This window comes from Phyllobates terribilis, unplaced genomic scaffold, assembly GCF_046119375.1.
Source record: "Phyllobates terribilis strain yellow unplaced genomic scaffold, ASM4611937v1 Scaffold_3__8_contigs__length_932513732, whole genome shotgun sequence".
In the NCBI taxonomy this organism is placed as follows: domain Eukaryota; kingdom Metazoa; phylum Chordata; class Amphibia; order Anura; family Dendrobatidae; genus Phyllobates; species Phyllobates terribilis.
Genome location: NW_027362763.1, coordinates 395,853,792 through 395,872,137, shown reverse-complemented (window position 1 = coordinate 395,872,137; position 18,346 = coordinate 395,853,792). Strand labels below are relative to the sequence as shown.

The 18,346-nt window shown below is 40.6% G+C and overlaps 1 protein-coding gene across 2 annotated transcripts in view; it reads right to left on the bottom strand.

The window, feature by feature from the left end:
• The window catches only part of SMAP1 (small ArfGAP 1), a 287,543-nt gene that overhangs the window by 12,381 nt on the left and 256,816 nt on the right, over positions 1 to 18,346 (bottom strand). For both annotated transcript variants that reach the window (XM_073675510.1, XM_073675511.1), the window contains 2 exons: positions 3,465 to 3,633; positions 2,301 to 2,629 (listed from right to left, as the gene is read on the bottom strand). In XM_073675510.1, coding sequence (XP_073531611.1) covers positions 2,301 to 2,629; positions 3,465 to 3,633 — 498 coding nt within the window. The remainder of the gene's footprint in view (positions 1 to 2,300; positions 2,630 to 3,464; positions 3,634 to 18,346) is intronic.

Genomic DNA, 18,346 nt, shown 5'->3' with positions numbered 1-18,346 from the left:
TGGAGGTCCCTTCCAACTCTAACATTCTAGGTGAGAAGACTCATGGCCATTCTGGAAAATGGGGTTAAACTTGGTAAGTGTGAGGCCTAGGTGTGCATACATAGATAGCGGTCAATCATTGATTTGGAGGATGCCATTGATCACTATTGGCCAGAATAAGCAAAGATTTCAATTGATAAAATAATAATAATACAATCAAAAGTGTGATATTTTTATTCTGTGGGAAAATATGAGTCAATATAACTCTATTGAGCTTCTCCTATATAATATGGTGCTGGCAGATCAAACAGCATGTTCAATATGACAGGTTCCCTTTAAGCAGAACCATAGGGAGCACAGGAGTTGGTGGAATACAGATGGTAACACCTGTGTATTACAGTAATGCAGAATCGGTCTTATTCTGGGAGGACCATACTCTACACATCAGCAGAAGACACTTGGAGTGGCCTTATCGTTAAACATTTGGATAAAAAAAGAAGGATTTATGCTGTTGCTTTAAACATTTCATTTTCACTTGTGCCGCTAGGAAGCTTTGCATGAAATAATGGCAGTTAAAAATCTGGGAGTAATAAAGCTTTAAGCTATGTGCGGGAGCATTTGCATGTGGGCAGCATTTAAAACTAATTAAAAAGTTTGCCATCACCAGCTGCTCGCTGCTAATTAGTCTTCACATTTGCGTCTTGGTAAGAAAGAAAAAAATGACAGTGATGTTACCCAAGACTCTCACATTTCACCCACAGTTTACAGTACTGAATGAGTTCCCTTCGCTTCACATGAACATGGATTAAGCATCAAACCCCTGACCGCTCCAGAAATGCTCAAAGTTCAGACACCACATTTATCACCAACTCTTACATAGACACATGATTTTCGGAGGAGTTTACCATTTATTTGGATCATTAGATTTTCATTACTAAAGCTTTTCATTATTTTATTATGCTAATAAAAATCAAATCTTTGCAGACATGGATAGTAATTCTCATAAATAGGAGTCATACCCTTTTCCTCCCCCTTTTGTTTGTGTACTGAGCTATAGTTTTTTATGGATATCATGTTGGTGTACATATGCTGTTTGGATAGTTTACTACTTTTTATGGGGAGGAGGGCGGCGCACTGACCGAAATAAAACACACATGTCTGATGATTTTCCCCTCTTTTCGGCATTTACTTTACTGCTTAAATAATTTTATATTTTGATAGATCAGACTTTTATGAACGGGACAAAACCAAATATTTTTTTTTAACATGGTTTAATTTCTTCATTTCTGAACGGCAATAAGGGGGTGAAACTTTAATATTTGTTTAAATTTTAACTTGATATTTTCTGTCCCCCTACAATCACTTAATCATTCACACTATACTGCAATACTTCAGTATTATAGTCACTAACGTTTCCCTATAAAGAGCAGCCTAGGCTTCATTGGAGGACTAAGATTACAGCCACATTGGCCTTTAGCATTCCTCGACCTGCCATGTTAACCCATCGACTCCCCACAATCACTTTGGTGGATCAGTGGCTGACAGCGTCATTTAAATTGTTCACACAGCAACAATTGGAGCTGTGAAAGCCAGCGTCTGTCCGATATGGAGCGAGCTCAGCTCCTGAGCAAGCGCCATATGTCCAGCACATAACCTGTCCAAAAATATATATGTCACAGGTCATTAAGGTGTTAAAAATGAGATCAAGTAATACTAGGCCATAAAATGAAAATACACTGGATTAGAGTTGTATTTTTATTTTGGATATTTATGACAAATCCCACTAAGGACAACATCTACAAGGAGTGTATATGTTCTCCCCGTGTTTGCGTGGGTTTCCTCCCACACTCCAAAGACATACTGATTGGGAACTTAGATTGTGAGCCCCATTGGGGACAGTGATGATAATGTCTGTAAAGCGCTGTGGAATTAATGGAGCTATATAAGTGAGTAAAATAAATAATCACGATATGTGCTAAATGCAGAACCACCAAAAATGACACCGATGTGTGGAAACAGTGGCCACTCAACTTGCAGCAACCATGGCTTGAAAGGTGGCTGCACATACTCAGCTTCCTTCATTTACTTATATGGTTGACATGAGAAAACTCCAGTAATGTCAACTGAACTGTGATTTCTGTCAGGACCAGTCGAATATCTAATATGTTCATCCAACAACTATCTTAAGTATCAGTGATTTATGCACTTACAATCTATACAGTGTACCCAAAACCTTTATGCTGAACTGCTACATGGGAGTGCGAGATATGCGATTACTTAAAGTGTTTGGGCTACAAAGGCTTATCAATTTAAGGTATTACCTGTGAAATATTCCAAGTGGCAGGCTGATTCTGCTGCATGCCAAATTTATTTTGAGGTGTTCCCATATTTGTGACCATTCCTGACTGTGGTCCCATCATATTAGGAGGCAGTCCCATAACTCCAGCTGCAGTATTTCCTACAAATCCATTTGGAATTCCCATGCCAACCATCATTCCAGAATGTTGTCCCATGACAGACATAGGTTGACCCATCATGTTACCCATCATCCCAGTAGTTGCAGGAACAGATACACCCATTGGAGGAAAAGCCTGGAAGTTTGTCGTCGGTTGAGTGGCGTATGGCATTGAAGAAGGACCCATGAACATACCTAGATTTAAGAAAAAATAGGTTATAAGCCAAGGATTGGGCAAAAATACAAAATAGTACAATGTATACCTTAACTTACTGGTAATGTACACCATGTATTAAGTGAATAAAGCACAAGATGTTTTCTCTAAAGTGAATTTGTCACTCGATTCATTCATGCTGCCCTAGCCAGCCTGGCAGCATAAGTGAATTTTTCTCTGAAACGCTATAGGGTTACAGAGAAAATATAGCTTCAAGTGCTGACCAGAGACCATAGGCAGAGATGTGACTAGTCCAGCCTCAAGTGAAAGAAACCTGTCAATCACCAGGAACAGCACTGCCAGAAGCGGGCTGGGAGTACCACCAAACTAGTGTGGTCTCGGTCTATGGTCCCCAAATGGATATTCAAACTATTTTTTCTCTGAAATGCTGGAAAGTTTTACGAAAAAAATATACCCAATCATGCAGCCAGGTTCAGATTTATACGGCCTGTGGTTTGGGCAGCATGAATAGAGTGACAGATTCCCTTTACGCTCTATGTCTGGCCAACAGCTGATGTGGTCTCTCCAACCATAGATCAGTGGCTACTACTCGGGGAACTACTCAGCGACTGATTATTTTCACTGCCTTTTCCTTCAAGTATTACAAAACCAACAGTCACTAAAAATATCTTTCCTACTGATCTGTATGGTTTGCTAGACTTACCCCAGGACCTGCACATGACCTGACCCAACATTCTGAAAACATTTCTTCAAATGAGACAGTCAATTAAAATCTCTCTTTTATATTTGCTCATAAGCCACAACAAATCAGAAAACCATGTGTCTGTCCAGTCTATATATGTGGACAATACTTACCTGTCGTGTTAGGCTGCTGCATACTTGTTGTACCATAAAGTGACAAGATGGAGTCTTTAGATAAAGGCTTCTTAGTAGTTTCATCAGACTTTGTAGATGGTTCAGTAAATAAATCTAAGTCTCCAGAAGGCTGGGGTATGCTGGGAGCTGCCGGGGCTGTGGATGTAACCTTGAAAGAATAATGGAGAAGACGTGTTAGCAAATAAACTCTCAAACCAACGTATAATATAAATTGATAACTGGACAAACATATACTTGACAATAAAAGGGGTGGCCCAGCACCTAAAAAATACATTTTAACTATCTTCACACCATAACCACTTTTGTAATTAGCTTTATTTTGTTATAAAGCAGCTTACACTTCTCCCCATCTATCTAATCTCTAAATGTGTTTTTTACTAAACTTCCTGTTAAGTTGCATTTGAGAGTAGTCTCAAACATTACATCACAGGAGGTTAGGGCTGAAATCACTTCCCGCACAGCTTCTATCGACCCTCCTGGAACAGGACATCATCAGGGGGAGCGCTGAAATTGCTTACTAGTTTCTTGCATCGCCACCTCCTCTGGAGATGTCCTGGATCCTGTGTGATGGACACTGTAGCAGATGTAAGTGCAGCACCAGCTTTCTGCTTCTGTCTCAGCCGCTGCCGTAGCCTTTATTAAATAAGCAGTGAGTGACACCAGCACCACCCCACAGCTTCCTGCATCGTTCTCAAATGAGTCTTCATCAGGGGGCAGCGTTGTTATCACTCACTGCTTCTATCACCAGCCCCTGACAACTTGTTTGAAGGCAATGTTAGAAGCTGTGGGGCATCAATGATGTCACTTACTGCTTCCATCTCCTTACTTACTACTTTCACAGAGGCTACAGCAGTGGCAGAGACAGAAGCAGAAAGCACATCACACAGGATAAAGGACGTCAACAAATAGGACGATGATGCAAGAAACTAGTGGGCCTCCTGTGACATCCTGTTCCATAACGGTCAATGAACGCTGGGGGAATGAGTGCAGCCCTAGCATCCAATAATGTCACATTTGAAACTCCCCTCAAACAAAACATCACAGGAAGTTCAATAAAAACACATTTAGAGATTAGGTAGATAGGGAGAAGTGTAGGGCATTGTGTAATAAGGCTCATTACAAAAGTATTTAGGGTGTAAAGATCAATGTACAGAAAATACATTTTAGGTGCCAGACCACCCTTTTAGAGTTAAGAAAATTTGTTTTTGCATTGAATGTTTTTCAAGCATTTACTAGTGACCAAACTAAGTGAACATGGAGATACCCACAAGTACTTCCCTTATGAAAATGGGGTACAGAAATAAATATCACACTAAGCTATTAAAAATATGTGCAGGTTACCTCGTAAGACCTGTACCTCAAAAACTATCCATTTTAGGTATATATGACATTTTAATAAATTATATTTCATTTTATGAGATCCTGTGACAAAAAATGAAAATTCTGGTGTTTTTATCTTTTACAGTGTTTACCATATGGGTTTCCAAATTTTATACTTTGATAGATTTGACTTTTATGGAACGCGGCAATACGAAATATGCTCATCACTTCAGTTTTGGATGGGCACAAGGTGCTTCATTTTAACTTGCGTTCTTTTATTTTCTTTTTAAGATTACATTTTTTTAAATATTTTTAATATACAAGTATTGCAAAAAATATGGAGTCCCAAGTCCACTAGATAAAATTGACAGCAAAGTTAAATGAGATACATCAAAAGTGCCATGAAACCTATATTAATAATGTTAAAATCAACAGTAAAGAGCGGTGATAAACAGGTGTGGTATACACATAAAAATATAAAGAAGGCCAGATTACAAGAAGTGAGATCGGTAAAGCTTCCACCAGCATAGTATAAGAAATGCAATGTGCTGGTGGTCCGAGGTGTTACACAGGGAGAAATGGGTATGCTTTCAATTAATAAAATGATGTGAGAGGAGAGTTCGGGTAAGGGTGCCTGAATGGATGACCACACTATTTACAACTATTTAAATGCTGCTGTCCAAGTGTTACAGCATCATCTAAATGTTTAAACAGCGGAGATCTAAGGTAGCTCTGGTCACTGCTGTTAGAGGGAGGTTCCAGCTGTACAAAATAGAAAGCAACCAAAATGTGTTGACCAAGTTCAGCTCCTGATCCAAACCAAATCTTTACCCGACAAGGGATGTAAGAGTAAATCATATTTTGGTAATGGGTTAATGACATGAATTGTTTCTTGGTGTACATATAATCCAAATAACAGGATAGTATGCCCTCTGTAGTATAGGTACAGGCATTTAGAATAAGCGGTTTTAAATCTATCTAGATAACAAATCCTAACATCACATGAAGACAAGATTCTCTACATCAGCATGGAAGTTTCGATTTAAGAGTTTCTCTTTAATCAAGTACAGTCAACGTAGCTGAACAATTAATACTTTTACTTATTTCTTACAATGCATTAAATAATAGAGAGCAGGCCCAGTGATAGGTTGTAGGGCAAAAACTGGGAGCGAGAAAGCTGGTAATGATGAACAGGGCCAGGAGATACAGCACAGAACGAACACTGCTGAGAGCGAATATTGCGGACAGATCTTTCACTTGCTGAAGTTAGTCCCATGGCCTTTGTGCATAATCAAGTTGCTACGTGACTACTATAGCCAATGAATAGCATCACATGCCACACTACTGTGATCATGATAAATAATATATATATTTTATATGATCCCAGTAGAGTGGGATCATGCATACAGGTGCATCTCACTAAATTAGAAAATCATAAAAAAGTTAATTCATTTCAGTTCTTCAATACAAAAAGTGAAACTCATATTATATAGAGTAATTACAAACAGAGCGATTTATTTCAAGTGTTTATTTCTGTGAATGTTGCTGATTATATCTTACAGCCAATGAAAACACAAAAGTCATTATCTCAGTAAATTAAAATAATTAACAAAAAAAAAACTGCAAAGGCTTCCTAAGCATTTAAAAAGGTCCCTTTAGGCTATGTGCACACGATGCGGATTTGAAGCAGAAATTTCCTGAGCGTTTTTGCTTCTCCATGGCAGGAAAAACACATGCGGATTTTACATGCGTTTTTGTACATCAATGAGTGCTTTTTGGAGCTAAATAAAGTTATTTGGTGGGACATTGATTAAACCCTTGCATTACCATAAGAACAGGGGTGAGAATATTGGTTCATTTAAATGATTAAAGAATGTGTCTGTTGTATTTCAAATAAAGTGTTTACACTGTGCCTGTGTGTTTATTCAACGCTTTACTTTAAGTTTGATCATGAAAAGATCTGATTGACACCTTGTCATCACCAAACAAAAGAGCTGGGTGTCAGCTGATCTCATTCACCCAATCTTCATTAGCATTTCTATTCATGTAATTTATGAGGCTGCTGTGAGCTGCTAATTTTAGCCTGGGAAGGTACCATTAGGCAAACATGGTCACTGGCCATAATTAACATCTCATAGCTGGTTAGTTTGTGCTGCGTGTTTATACAACGTCAAACACGGAGTGTCCAGATGTTACAGCATAGTGGATGAGATCTCTAGAAATACCATGTCCACTATGTGTGCATCAGAGGCTGCAAATCACCAGTGGACACTGACATGCAGCGCGTATTTCAGGACCGCAGCATGACAAATTCTGTTGCGGAGTCTAGTCTCCGCAACAGAAACTTGACCACTAGAAAGTATTGAATGCGGTAAATCCACATGGTTCAGTGAACACATGTGGATTTATCTGCGTTCAATAGAATGCAACGTTTTTGCTGCAGAAAAAAAATTGCGTCCAAAGCGCTGCTACTTCTGAATTATGGGCACAAAGCCTAAAATTAAAAAAACAAAGTGGCGTGGGCTCCCGTGTCATTTTTATAACCAGCAGAGGGAAAGCCGACCGCTGGGGGCTGATGTTAGTAGCTGCGGAAGGGGCCATTAGCCAACAATGTTCCCTGGCTATTAATATCAGCTCACAGCTGTTTGCTTAGCCTTTACTGGCTAGATTACAGGGGGACCCCAGAAAAAAATAGACGTGGGGTCCCCCTATAAAATCTATCCAGCAAAGGCTAAACTAGACTGACTAAACTAGACTGACGTGAAACCCAGGTTAGTAATGGAGGGCGTCTAAGACGACCCTATTACTAACCACGTGGTAAAATAGTTGCCGCCTCTTCAATAAAAACATGGCCGGAATAAAGTATTTTAATGAAATAAAAAATACACGGTTTTTGCTTTTTTTTTTTATTGCACGCCTCCGCGAAGCCCTCGATCACCTGTCCGCCGTCAACGACGCAGTCCACATACCGCCAACGAGTTTCCCACGATGATCTGGGTCACTTTTACAGCAGTGACATCAGCAATCACTGATGTCACTGCTGTAGAAGACAGCACTTTATACTGACAGGGGTGTAAAATCACCCCTGTCAGTGTACATTGCTGTGCAGGAGGTCACTGGGGTTGATCAGCTGAAGATCAGCTGATCAGACCCGGTGAACTTACCACCCTGGGAACATTTTTGCGAATGTTCCCAGGGTCGGGTGAGCATCAGCTGATCGGTCATATGACCGATCAGCTGATTGCTGGTGTCAGCGATCCGCTGATGGTCAAGCAACCATCAGCTGATCGCTGACATCAGCGAAGGTCCTGGAAGCACAGTATACTGAGCTTCCAGGATCCGCTCCCCGCAGGGTACCGCTGCCCCGAAGACATCGCTGCTGGGGACCAGGAGGACACCGGTGGCCTCCGGACAGGTGAGTATATAGAGGTTTTGTTTTTTTTTCCTTTTTTTTTTACCGCGGGCACGCAGGCTGGGAAGAGTAGACTACTGCTCCTCCCATCCACGCCACTCTCGCTGTTATCAGCCAGAGTGGCGGTCGGATGAGAGGAGTAATAGCCTCCTCTCCCAACCCGGGTACCACCCGCAGCGAGTTTCTGGCGCGAATTCACGCCCATTGACTTTCATTGAAACGCAGCAAATCCACAGGCATAGATAATATACCTGTGGGTTTGCTGTGATTCAATGGGCGCAAATTCGCGACGGGAACGCCCAAACAATGGCAATGCTGCGGTTTTTGCTATACATGGCAGACCTATTAAAAGCGGTTTTAATGCGTTTCCGCGGCGGAAAAACAGCTGAGGAAACGCATTAAAGCCGCATCGTGTGCACATAGTCAGTCTGTTTCAGTAGGCTCCACAATCATGGGGAAGCCTGCTGACTTGACAGATGTCCAGAAGGCAGTCATTGACACACTCCACAATGTCCCAGAGTTCCAATTTTCATTTGGAAATCAAGCTTCCAGAGTCTGGAGGAAGAGTGGAGAGGCACACAATCCAAGCTGCTTGAGGTCTAGTGTGATGTTTCCACAATCAGTGATGGTTTGGGGAGCCATGTCATCTGCTGGTGTAGGTCCACTGTGTTTTATCAAGACCAAAGTCAGCGCAGTTGTCTACTAGGAAATTTTAGAGCACTTCATGCTTCCCTCTGCCAACAAGCTTTTTGTAGATGGAAATTTCATTCTCCAGCAGGACTTGGCACCTGTCCACACTTACAAAAGTACCAATACCTGCTTTAAAAACAACAGCATCACTGTGCTTGATTGGCCAGCAAACTCGCCTGACCTTAACCCCATAGAGAATCTATGCGGTATTGTCAAGAGGAAGATGAGAGACAACAGACCCAACAATGCAGTCGAGCTGAAGGCTGCTATCAAAGCAACCTGGGCTTCCTCAGCAGTGCCACAGGCTGATCGCCTCCATGCCACGCAGCATTGATGCAGTAATTGATGCAAAAGGAGCCCCGACCAAGTATTGAGGGCATTTACTGAACATACATTTCAGTAGGCCAACATTTCGGATTTTAAAAACATTTTCAAGCTGGTGTTATAAAGTATTCTAATTTACTGAGATAATGACTTTTGTGTTTTCATTGGCTGTAAGCCATAATCATCAAAATTAACAGAAATAAATACTTGAAATAGATCACTCTGTTTGTAATGACTCTATATAATATATGAGTTTCACTTTTTGTATTGAAGAACTGAAATAAATTAAGTTTTTGATGATATTCTAATTTAGTGAGATTCACCTGTATATACACGCATAAAAACACCCGAAAGTGTTGACACCCTGGAAATTGTTCCAGAAAAGGAAGCATCTCTCCCAGAAAATTATTGCAATTACATGTTTTGTTATACACGTGTGTTTCCTCTGTGTGTATTGCAGAACATAAAAAAAAAAAAAAAAAAAAAAGGCAAATTGGTCATAATTTCACACAAAACCCCCAAAACGGGCCAGACAAAATTGTTGGCATCCTCAACTCAATATTTGGTTGCACCCCCTTTGGAATAAATAACTGCAATCAGTTGCTTCCTATAACCATCAAAAAGCTTCTTACACCTCTCAACTGGAATTTGGACCACTCTTCATTTGCAAACAGGACAAAAATATTCAAGTTCTTACTTTTCAATTAGTTTCACAGGAAAGAAAAAATGCGAACACCAACTTATTATTGATACCACATACTGATAAAGTGACATTACTTTTGCACAAATTGGTAAAGGCAACAGAAAAGAATAAAGGTTATAATCTGAATAAGTAAACCAAAAATAGAATGGATTTATTAACATGTGGTCCTTTTCAGGTATTGTGTAGAAGCCGCTGTAAACCTTTGCACAGGTAATTACTATGTATATAAACCCAACAATCGGGATCTAACAATTACAGAGCTTATTTTCCTTCGGGCAGGCACTAGCACATGTAACTATTTCAGCTTGCCTGTTCTGCCCCGTGAAACCAATCTCCAGTCTCATGAGTACCCAAATTTGTGCTTTCCCAGATCCATCCAATTTACGAATACACATTGTGCGCCAATCTCCTTTGGCTTCCCACGCCTCTGCATAAAATTGATATTGTCTAACTAGCCAGTTCTCCTGCTAAACTTCCCCCAGTTCCCTGCGGACCTGCCTGCCGAGCATAACCTTCAGAAGCCAAATCACAATGAATCACTAATTGCATGTCTTGCATAGATGCTTTTTTTTCCTATTTCCAGGAAAGAAAGAACAAGCTTGGTCTAAGTCGATTTTATTGCTAATAATCAGAAATGTCATTGGTCATATATGAAGAAATATTATGACAGCATCCTTCAAATGTCTCACAAGAAAACCCAAGATAAAACAGTCAGACTTCAAAGTCTCCTTGTTTGGATAACTGGCAAAAACCTCTCCAGTCAGGGTCACCCTTGCTCTAAATTCTGCCTCACTTGATGCATACATATATGATGTGGCAGTGGTACAAGGGTAAGCTACTGCTGCTACCTACTTAATAAATGGAAATTTCCAATGTGAAAACACCCATGTACTGCCATAAATCATTCTAAAAACCCCATTCCGAATACAAGTACTCAAGCTTTATTGGGTTTTTCCACTTCTCCTTCGTAAAACAGGTATTTTGACATATTCCACATCACCGACCTTTATATTTCCCAATTCCCTCTGCACTCCATCATTATATATAATACTTGGTACACATCATAGCACCGTAACGTGAAACAATCTGAATATTTCTGTTTCGAGATTATACGGCTGAACCCATTTTTCGAGTTCCATAAAAATGTGTCACTGTGTACTTGTATCAGCATCACCCAAAAATGTTAAGCTTGATCTGGTGGGGAAAAAAACAGAACTCCACAAACCCCGAAAAGATAAGAACCGACCCAGTACATGCAGTAAGATTTTCCTGATCACAGGATACAGAGTAAGGCTATTGCTCCTATGATAGTCTGCACTTTAATAGGCGTCTAGAAGCTGAAGATTTCTACATTGAAACAAATGTAATTACAAGGTAATAAATGCTACAGGGCAGGATGAAAGCTGCACTCGCTTTAAGGAGAGGGAGAACGAAATTGGAGAGTATTAAGAACAGCAAGTGAAAGATTTCACTAAACAGAGCCAGAACTGTCAAGCAGCAGCATCAGCGGAAAACAAATGGACATTATTTAACAGAGCGGAATCTGTACGAGAAGAAGATATATGTTCTAAGCCGCAGAATAGATCTAATAAATGCAATGAAAACATTTTTCTTCATTTTTCGTGCATGGGCTTTAGACGTGAATGCGGATATATGCAGAGGCAGATCTGCTGAAATCTAAGATTACATTGTTGTATCGGCAGTGTACAGACAACCATTAAAATCCTGCAAACCAAGGAATTCTCTTTATTGATACCTTCCATTATGAGCAACATAATGTAATGATACTATGCAGGGGGATTTAATAATCAGTTTCCATTTATAGCCAGGCTGAAGAAATGCACACGAGACAGCAAACCGCCAGACCCAAACGTTGGCATTTATATAGATTTGTGTAATGTAATGCACAATGAATTTATGGTGTAGTACACATTGTACAGATTCCAATAAAAGGACTTCTCACTATGCACTGTGCGCCAGTAAGAGCTGGTTGAGACACTGCCGAAAAAATATGTAAGTGGTGACTTGCTGAAATTTCAGCTAATACATATGATCAACAGAATCTCTGTCCTTTCTATACAATAATTGGATTAATCTCGAAAGAATGCCTTAAAATTTGTGAAATTTTTGCACAGTGTAAAGGGGATTTAAAAAACTAATTCACAGGACTTGAATTTCCCCAGTGAAAGTAAGCATATTTTCCCTTCACTCCCCAGCCAGTTTTCACCTTACTGACCAGGCCAAATTTTAAGACAAGTTTCCAATGTGTAATAACTCTGGAACGCTTCAGCGTATCCCAGTGTTTCAGAGAATGCTTTTTTGTGACACATTGTACTTTGTTAGTGGTAAATTTAGGTCGAAATGTTTTGTGTTTATTTGTGAAAATATTAGAATTTTGGCGAAAAGATTCAACATTTTGCAATTTTCAAATTTTTAATTTTTATACCCTTAAACCAGATAGTTATTTCGCACAAAGTAGTTAATAAATAATATTTACCACATGTCTACTTTACATCAGAATCATTTTTTAAACATTTTTTTGTTAGGAAGTTACAAGGGTTAAAAGTTTAAATCCGCAATTTTTCTTTTTCCAACAAAATTTACAGAGCCAATTTTTTTTTTTTAGGGACCACGTCACATTTGAAGTGTCTTTGAGGGGCCTATGTGAGACAGAAAATCACCAAAAGTGACACCATTTTAAAAACTGCACCCCTCAAAGTGCTCAAAACCACATTCAAGAAGTTTATTAATCCTTAAGGTGCTTCACAGGAATTTAAGCAATTAGGAAGGAAAAAAAATGAAAATTTTACTTTTCTCCACAAAAATGTTGCTTTAGCCCCAAATGTTTCATTTTCATAAGGGTAAGAGGAGAAAATGGACAGTAAAATTTGTTGTGCAATTTCTCCTGAGTACAACGATACCCCATATGTGTGGGAAAACTACTGTCTGGGCGCACGGCAGGGCTCGAAAGGAAAGAATAGCCATTTGACTTTTGGAACACAAAATTAGCTGGTATAGATAGCAGACACCATGTCGTGTTTACAGAGCCCCTGAAGTACCCTCCACAAGTGACCACATTTTGGAAACTACACCCCCCTCAAGGAATTTATATTGCTGTGTGATAAGCACCTTGAACCTGCATGTTAGGCTAAGTGCCCACGTAGCGTTTTTCAAGCGTATATGCTGCGGAATTTCCGCAGCATAAACCCTTGTTAAACGCTAGGTAATCCGCCCCCCATGGTCCCCAAGGGGATTCCGCAAGTTCTATGCACATGCTGCGGCTTTTTCCGCAGCGTTTATGCTGCGCTCAAAAATCCGCAGCATGTCCATTAATTTTGCGGAAGCGCGGCGTAATCGCCGCCATTGACTTGCATTGAGACGCACATAATCGTTGTCAGTACATTTGTACTCACGGATTATATGCATTTCAATGTGCGGATGGTACCCAGTTCTGGAGTAGAGGAGACTCTCCTCCAGACCTGGGTACCATTGTACCTGTAAAAAAAAAAGAATAAAATAAAAAATAAAGATTATATTCACCTTCCGACGGTCCCCGGTCTCCTTCTCTTTGCTTGCGGGCAGGACTGAAGGACCTGCGGTGATGTCACAGTCATGTGACCGCAGGCCCTTCAGTGCAGTGTCCCGCGATCAGCTGGCAGACAGGAGCGAGCGCAGCTACACACGCCGGGCCATCGGAGGGTAAGTATAGGTTTATTTTTAAACATTCTTACGGTCACACTATATAAATCCATGCTGGTTGCATGGATTTATATAGTGTGACCTAGTTTTCAAGCACTTTCCAAGTGATGCTAAAATCGCCTGGAAAGCGCTTGTCAATCCGCATGCAGAAACGCATGTGAAAACGCTTCAAATCCGCATGTATTTGGCAGGAAAAATGCATGCACAATCTGCATGAGTTTTTTCTGCCAGGGAGATGCAGAAATTTTCTGCTTCATTTCTGCATCGTGGGCACATAACTTTAAATGTTGGGAATAAGGCTATCACTTTTCCACAGGTAAGGGTCACACCACAGAGATCCCCACTGATCTTGAATAGGGGCCTCTGAAATGTCCCGTTGGACCATTGCTCCATTCATTCTTTTTGAGACTGACAGATCGATATAGCTGAGCGCTGTAGTTGCCTAACAGTCCCATAGAGAATGAATCTAGTGATGGTATGTGGATACCGATACGGAAGTTATGACCAATCCCATAAGTAGGTGAATAACCCAAATACAAATTTTCTGCTGTGGATCCGTAAGAAATGAACATCACCATCGGTGACAAAGCACATGATACATGAAAATTTATCACAGAGTTTATCATCTTATGCATTGAAAGTGTAAAATCAACAAACAGAAATGCAACCGAAAATCAGTGGTCAACTTCAGTTGCAGCACTTTACGAAAGACATTTTATTAAATTTCATCCAATTCGCTACTACAGTGATTCACTGGGGATTTTATGCCTGCAAATCCACCTGTAAAAGTCATTGCATTATCGCCATGTGTGAACCTACCCTAACTAAATCAATGGAGTTAATAATAATGATAATAAAAATGAGGATGTTCTGAAGAAGCACTCCCATTGAAATTTACCGTACATTGGCTATACCTCTGTAAATGTGTATGTAGTGTAGTGGAAGTGTGGCAATATACTCGATCGCCATCTTTCCTGGTATCCAGCACTGCTCCGGTCCTCTTCAGAGTCACTACTATTCCGAATTGCCGGATCACACTGGTGTTTATATACAGTTAGGTCCATATATATGTGGACAGAGACAACATTTTTCTAATTTTGGTTCTAGACATTACCACAATGAATTTTAAACAAAACAATTCAGATGCAGTTGAAGTTCAGACTTTCAGCTTTCATTTGAGGGTATCCACATTAAAATTGGATGAAGGGTTTAGGAGTTTCAGCTCCTTAACATGTGCCACCCTGTTTTCAGCCTCATGTCACTTTTACAATACAAGTCTATGGAGCCTTGTAAAAGTAACTTTCGGCTCACCCAAACCCCAGTGTGATCCGGCAAGTAGGAATTGCAATCATGTGACTCAGAAAAAGACCAGAGCAATGCTGGAAGCGGGAGAAGATGGAGATTGGCAAATATTTTAACATAATTGCACTATTTACATATTTACACAAGTAGAAGCCAATAACATTTTTAATAGGAGCATGTCTTAAAAACAAGGATCTGGCCAATCAACCCACAAGCTCTTATTTCTAGGAGATGCATGATATAGTGTGTCCTGGTCTCACAGACAAACCATGGCAATCATAGGCTTACAATATGTATGCGAGGCAGAACACAATGAGAGCAATATTTTCCGAGCAGACAATATCTATGTATTTGAGCGCCTCCATAAATAGGACATGACGTCTATAGTTATGTGCCGATGAGTCATGCTTGGCCAAAGGGCAACTGGGTCATTCTGGACAGTAAGCAACCACCATCCTGGGGAGGGCATGTGCTTATATTTCAGCTTCACATAATTATATCAACAAGCAATGACAGCTCTCTCTATGCTCATAGGTTACAATATTAAAATGCAAGCCATATGCACAATCTATGGCGACTAATAAATAAGTTTAAAAACCTGGATGACTTACAAAATGTGTATATGTGACTACTACAACACTGAACATCCTGCTTAACAACTGGAACATCATTTCTCCAATAATAAGCACGTTTCACTGTGTATTCTCCACTGTCCTAGTGACTTACTACTTCTGAATATTTTATAAACCAATCTGTTGCTCAGAAACTTTTGCTATGAAAATGGTTAATTAGTTATATTTATGTTGTTTATGTACCACAACTTACTGCCATATAACAGACTACATGTGTTCACAGCCAGGATTTATATAACACCCCGTGTAGAGCTTTAACTTTAATACAAACACATTCATAATCTCTGCGACAGCACAGAACGAAGGGAGGATGGGACAAGCTAAATTAGAATACAAACCACAGCACAAAAATGTCACCTGGTTTATTCCAAAAATATCATTAACATTTAAAAATAGTCAAGTAACACGTTGTGGAGATTGCAATTAGTAATAATGCGAGACGGAAGCTGGGTATGGTGGCACAGATGTTAGCATTGCTGCCAAAGGATCACATCCACCATGGCAACATCTGAATGGAGTTTCTATACTTTCCCAAAGAAATCTTTTAGCATTCCAACTGCAATCCAAGAGCAGCACATTTAGATATTATTGTGGCAAAAGAATTTTGTTTCTTATTCATGTAGTGTCCGTATAATCCAGAATACTATATTACAGAAGAGTGTAGACGATATGGGTGGGCACTTATAAAGTAATCCTACAAAGATCCATTAAGTCTACAGGTCATTGGTACTCAAAGGAGTTGTTCAACACATATAATGTCCTTTATAAATATTTTTCAAGCCCTAGCCAAGCTATTTCTGTAATTCTCCCCCCCCCCCCTCCCCCACTTTGCTTCCTGTGATGTTTTGTTTGAAGGGAATTTCAAACGGGACATCACAGGAGGATGGCCCTGTAGTCACTTCCTCGCAGATTCTATCACCCCCTCTGAAATACGACATCACCATGGGGTGGTGCTGAAAGTCACTTACCACAGCTTCTTTCACTGCCGTCCTCTCATGACGTCTGGAATCAATTGCGGTGATGAAGGCAGGAAGAAGTGACTGCAGCCTATTTTACTGCCAACACACTTCTGTTACCACCACCTCTTTCACTGAAATGAGACGTCATCAGGGGGTGATAATAGAAGCAGGGTGAGTGACAGCTGTGCCATCCCACAGCTTCCATCACTGCCCTGAAATAAATCCTCAGCAGGGTACGGTGATAAAAGCAGGGTGAGTGACAGCATCACTTCCCCCTGATGATTATTAATTTCAGTAACGGAGGACAGAAGCGGTGGTGCAAAGCTGTGGTCACTTACCCTGCTTCCATCACCGCCCTTTGATGAAGTCTCATTTCAGTGAAAGAAATGGAGGTGACCTAAGAAGTGCGGTGGCATTAAAAGAAGCTGCGATCACTTATCCCTGCCTTCATCACCGTAATTGATTCAGGACGTTGTCAGAGGACGGCAGTGAAAGAAACGATGGTAAGTGCACCTCACCAAGACTATGTTCTATTTCAGGCTCTCTGACTGAGCACTCCACCCATCAGTCTATGGCAGCTTTAATCACAGCAGGATCCTACCTACCCATATAATTGTAGGCTATTCAGCCTAGGAGAGGTATCGCATTAGGCAAGGTTCCTAGCAAAGAGGATCACCTTGTCATTGGCTGCTGGGCATATATGAATTGGCTAATTTATGTGCTTAGTATCTTCATTTTAATCTATTTTCTAGCATTAAAGCGAGTGTAGTGCTACAAAGAGTTAAAACTTAACATTTATTACAACTGAATAAAAAAGTAATACACAAGTCCAAAGGACCTAAAAACGAGTATAAGCCTGTCTGTGATAGTGAGTGACCCTAAAAATCAATAGCTCATTATGTCCAGGAATATAACCATATGTGATACCAACATAGTCTACCTGTAACATCACACAGAAAATGGTGGGAAAATAGTAACGGAGCTCTCAAGACAGTGTCTCAAAAGTATCGTGTCTCAGCCCACAAGAACCTTAATACATTTACACAATTAATGGTGAGCCTTTAAACACCTATAAATATATTAATGGAACGACCTCACCAGATAGAATGTTGGTTCTTGCTCTCTGGCTTTAAGACAGCTCCATGTGATGGGGCATCCAAAACCTTATTCAGCCTCCAGCAACTCACAGCACACCGCTCCCAACACGTTTCATTGCCTCAGCTAATCATCAGGGGAGAAGAGGGTGTCATGCGGTATAGAAGCTGGCATCAAACGCTCAGCTTATCCATTAGACAGTGCCGATAACAGGCAGATAGGTCCTCCTTTTGAATATGCCCGCGCTGACACGCAAACGTCACTTCCGGCTCGCGCGTCCCACAGGAAGCCAGTGCACAGACCAGGAAGCAACGAGTAGGGGGAATGAACACAGTGTGCCCACACATAGCACACCGCGGTGGGTGGTAACAAGAACCCCCACCCACCCAAAATCACCCCCACCAGGAGGAGTGTCAGAAAAAAAGAGAACAATGTATGACACTCCTCCGGTCACATACCATATGCCGCGCAGTCTATAATAACCACGCTAGACATACCCCAGTGGTCAAAAGACTGGAGATACTTCACGGGTCAAGTCAGATCAGTGGTAATGAGGCAGAGGACAACCTCGCACACATAAAGCCCAAAAAGAAGGAAAGGCAATTTGTAAAAATAGGGAGAAAACTGGGGAGGACCGCACCTCCAGAGCAAGGGAAGGGGGAAGGGGGAGATGAGAAACGGGAGGAAGGAGAGTGGATAATGGGGCATAACGCAGGAAAAGATAT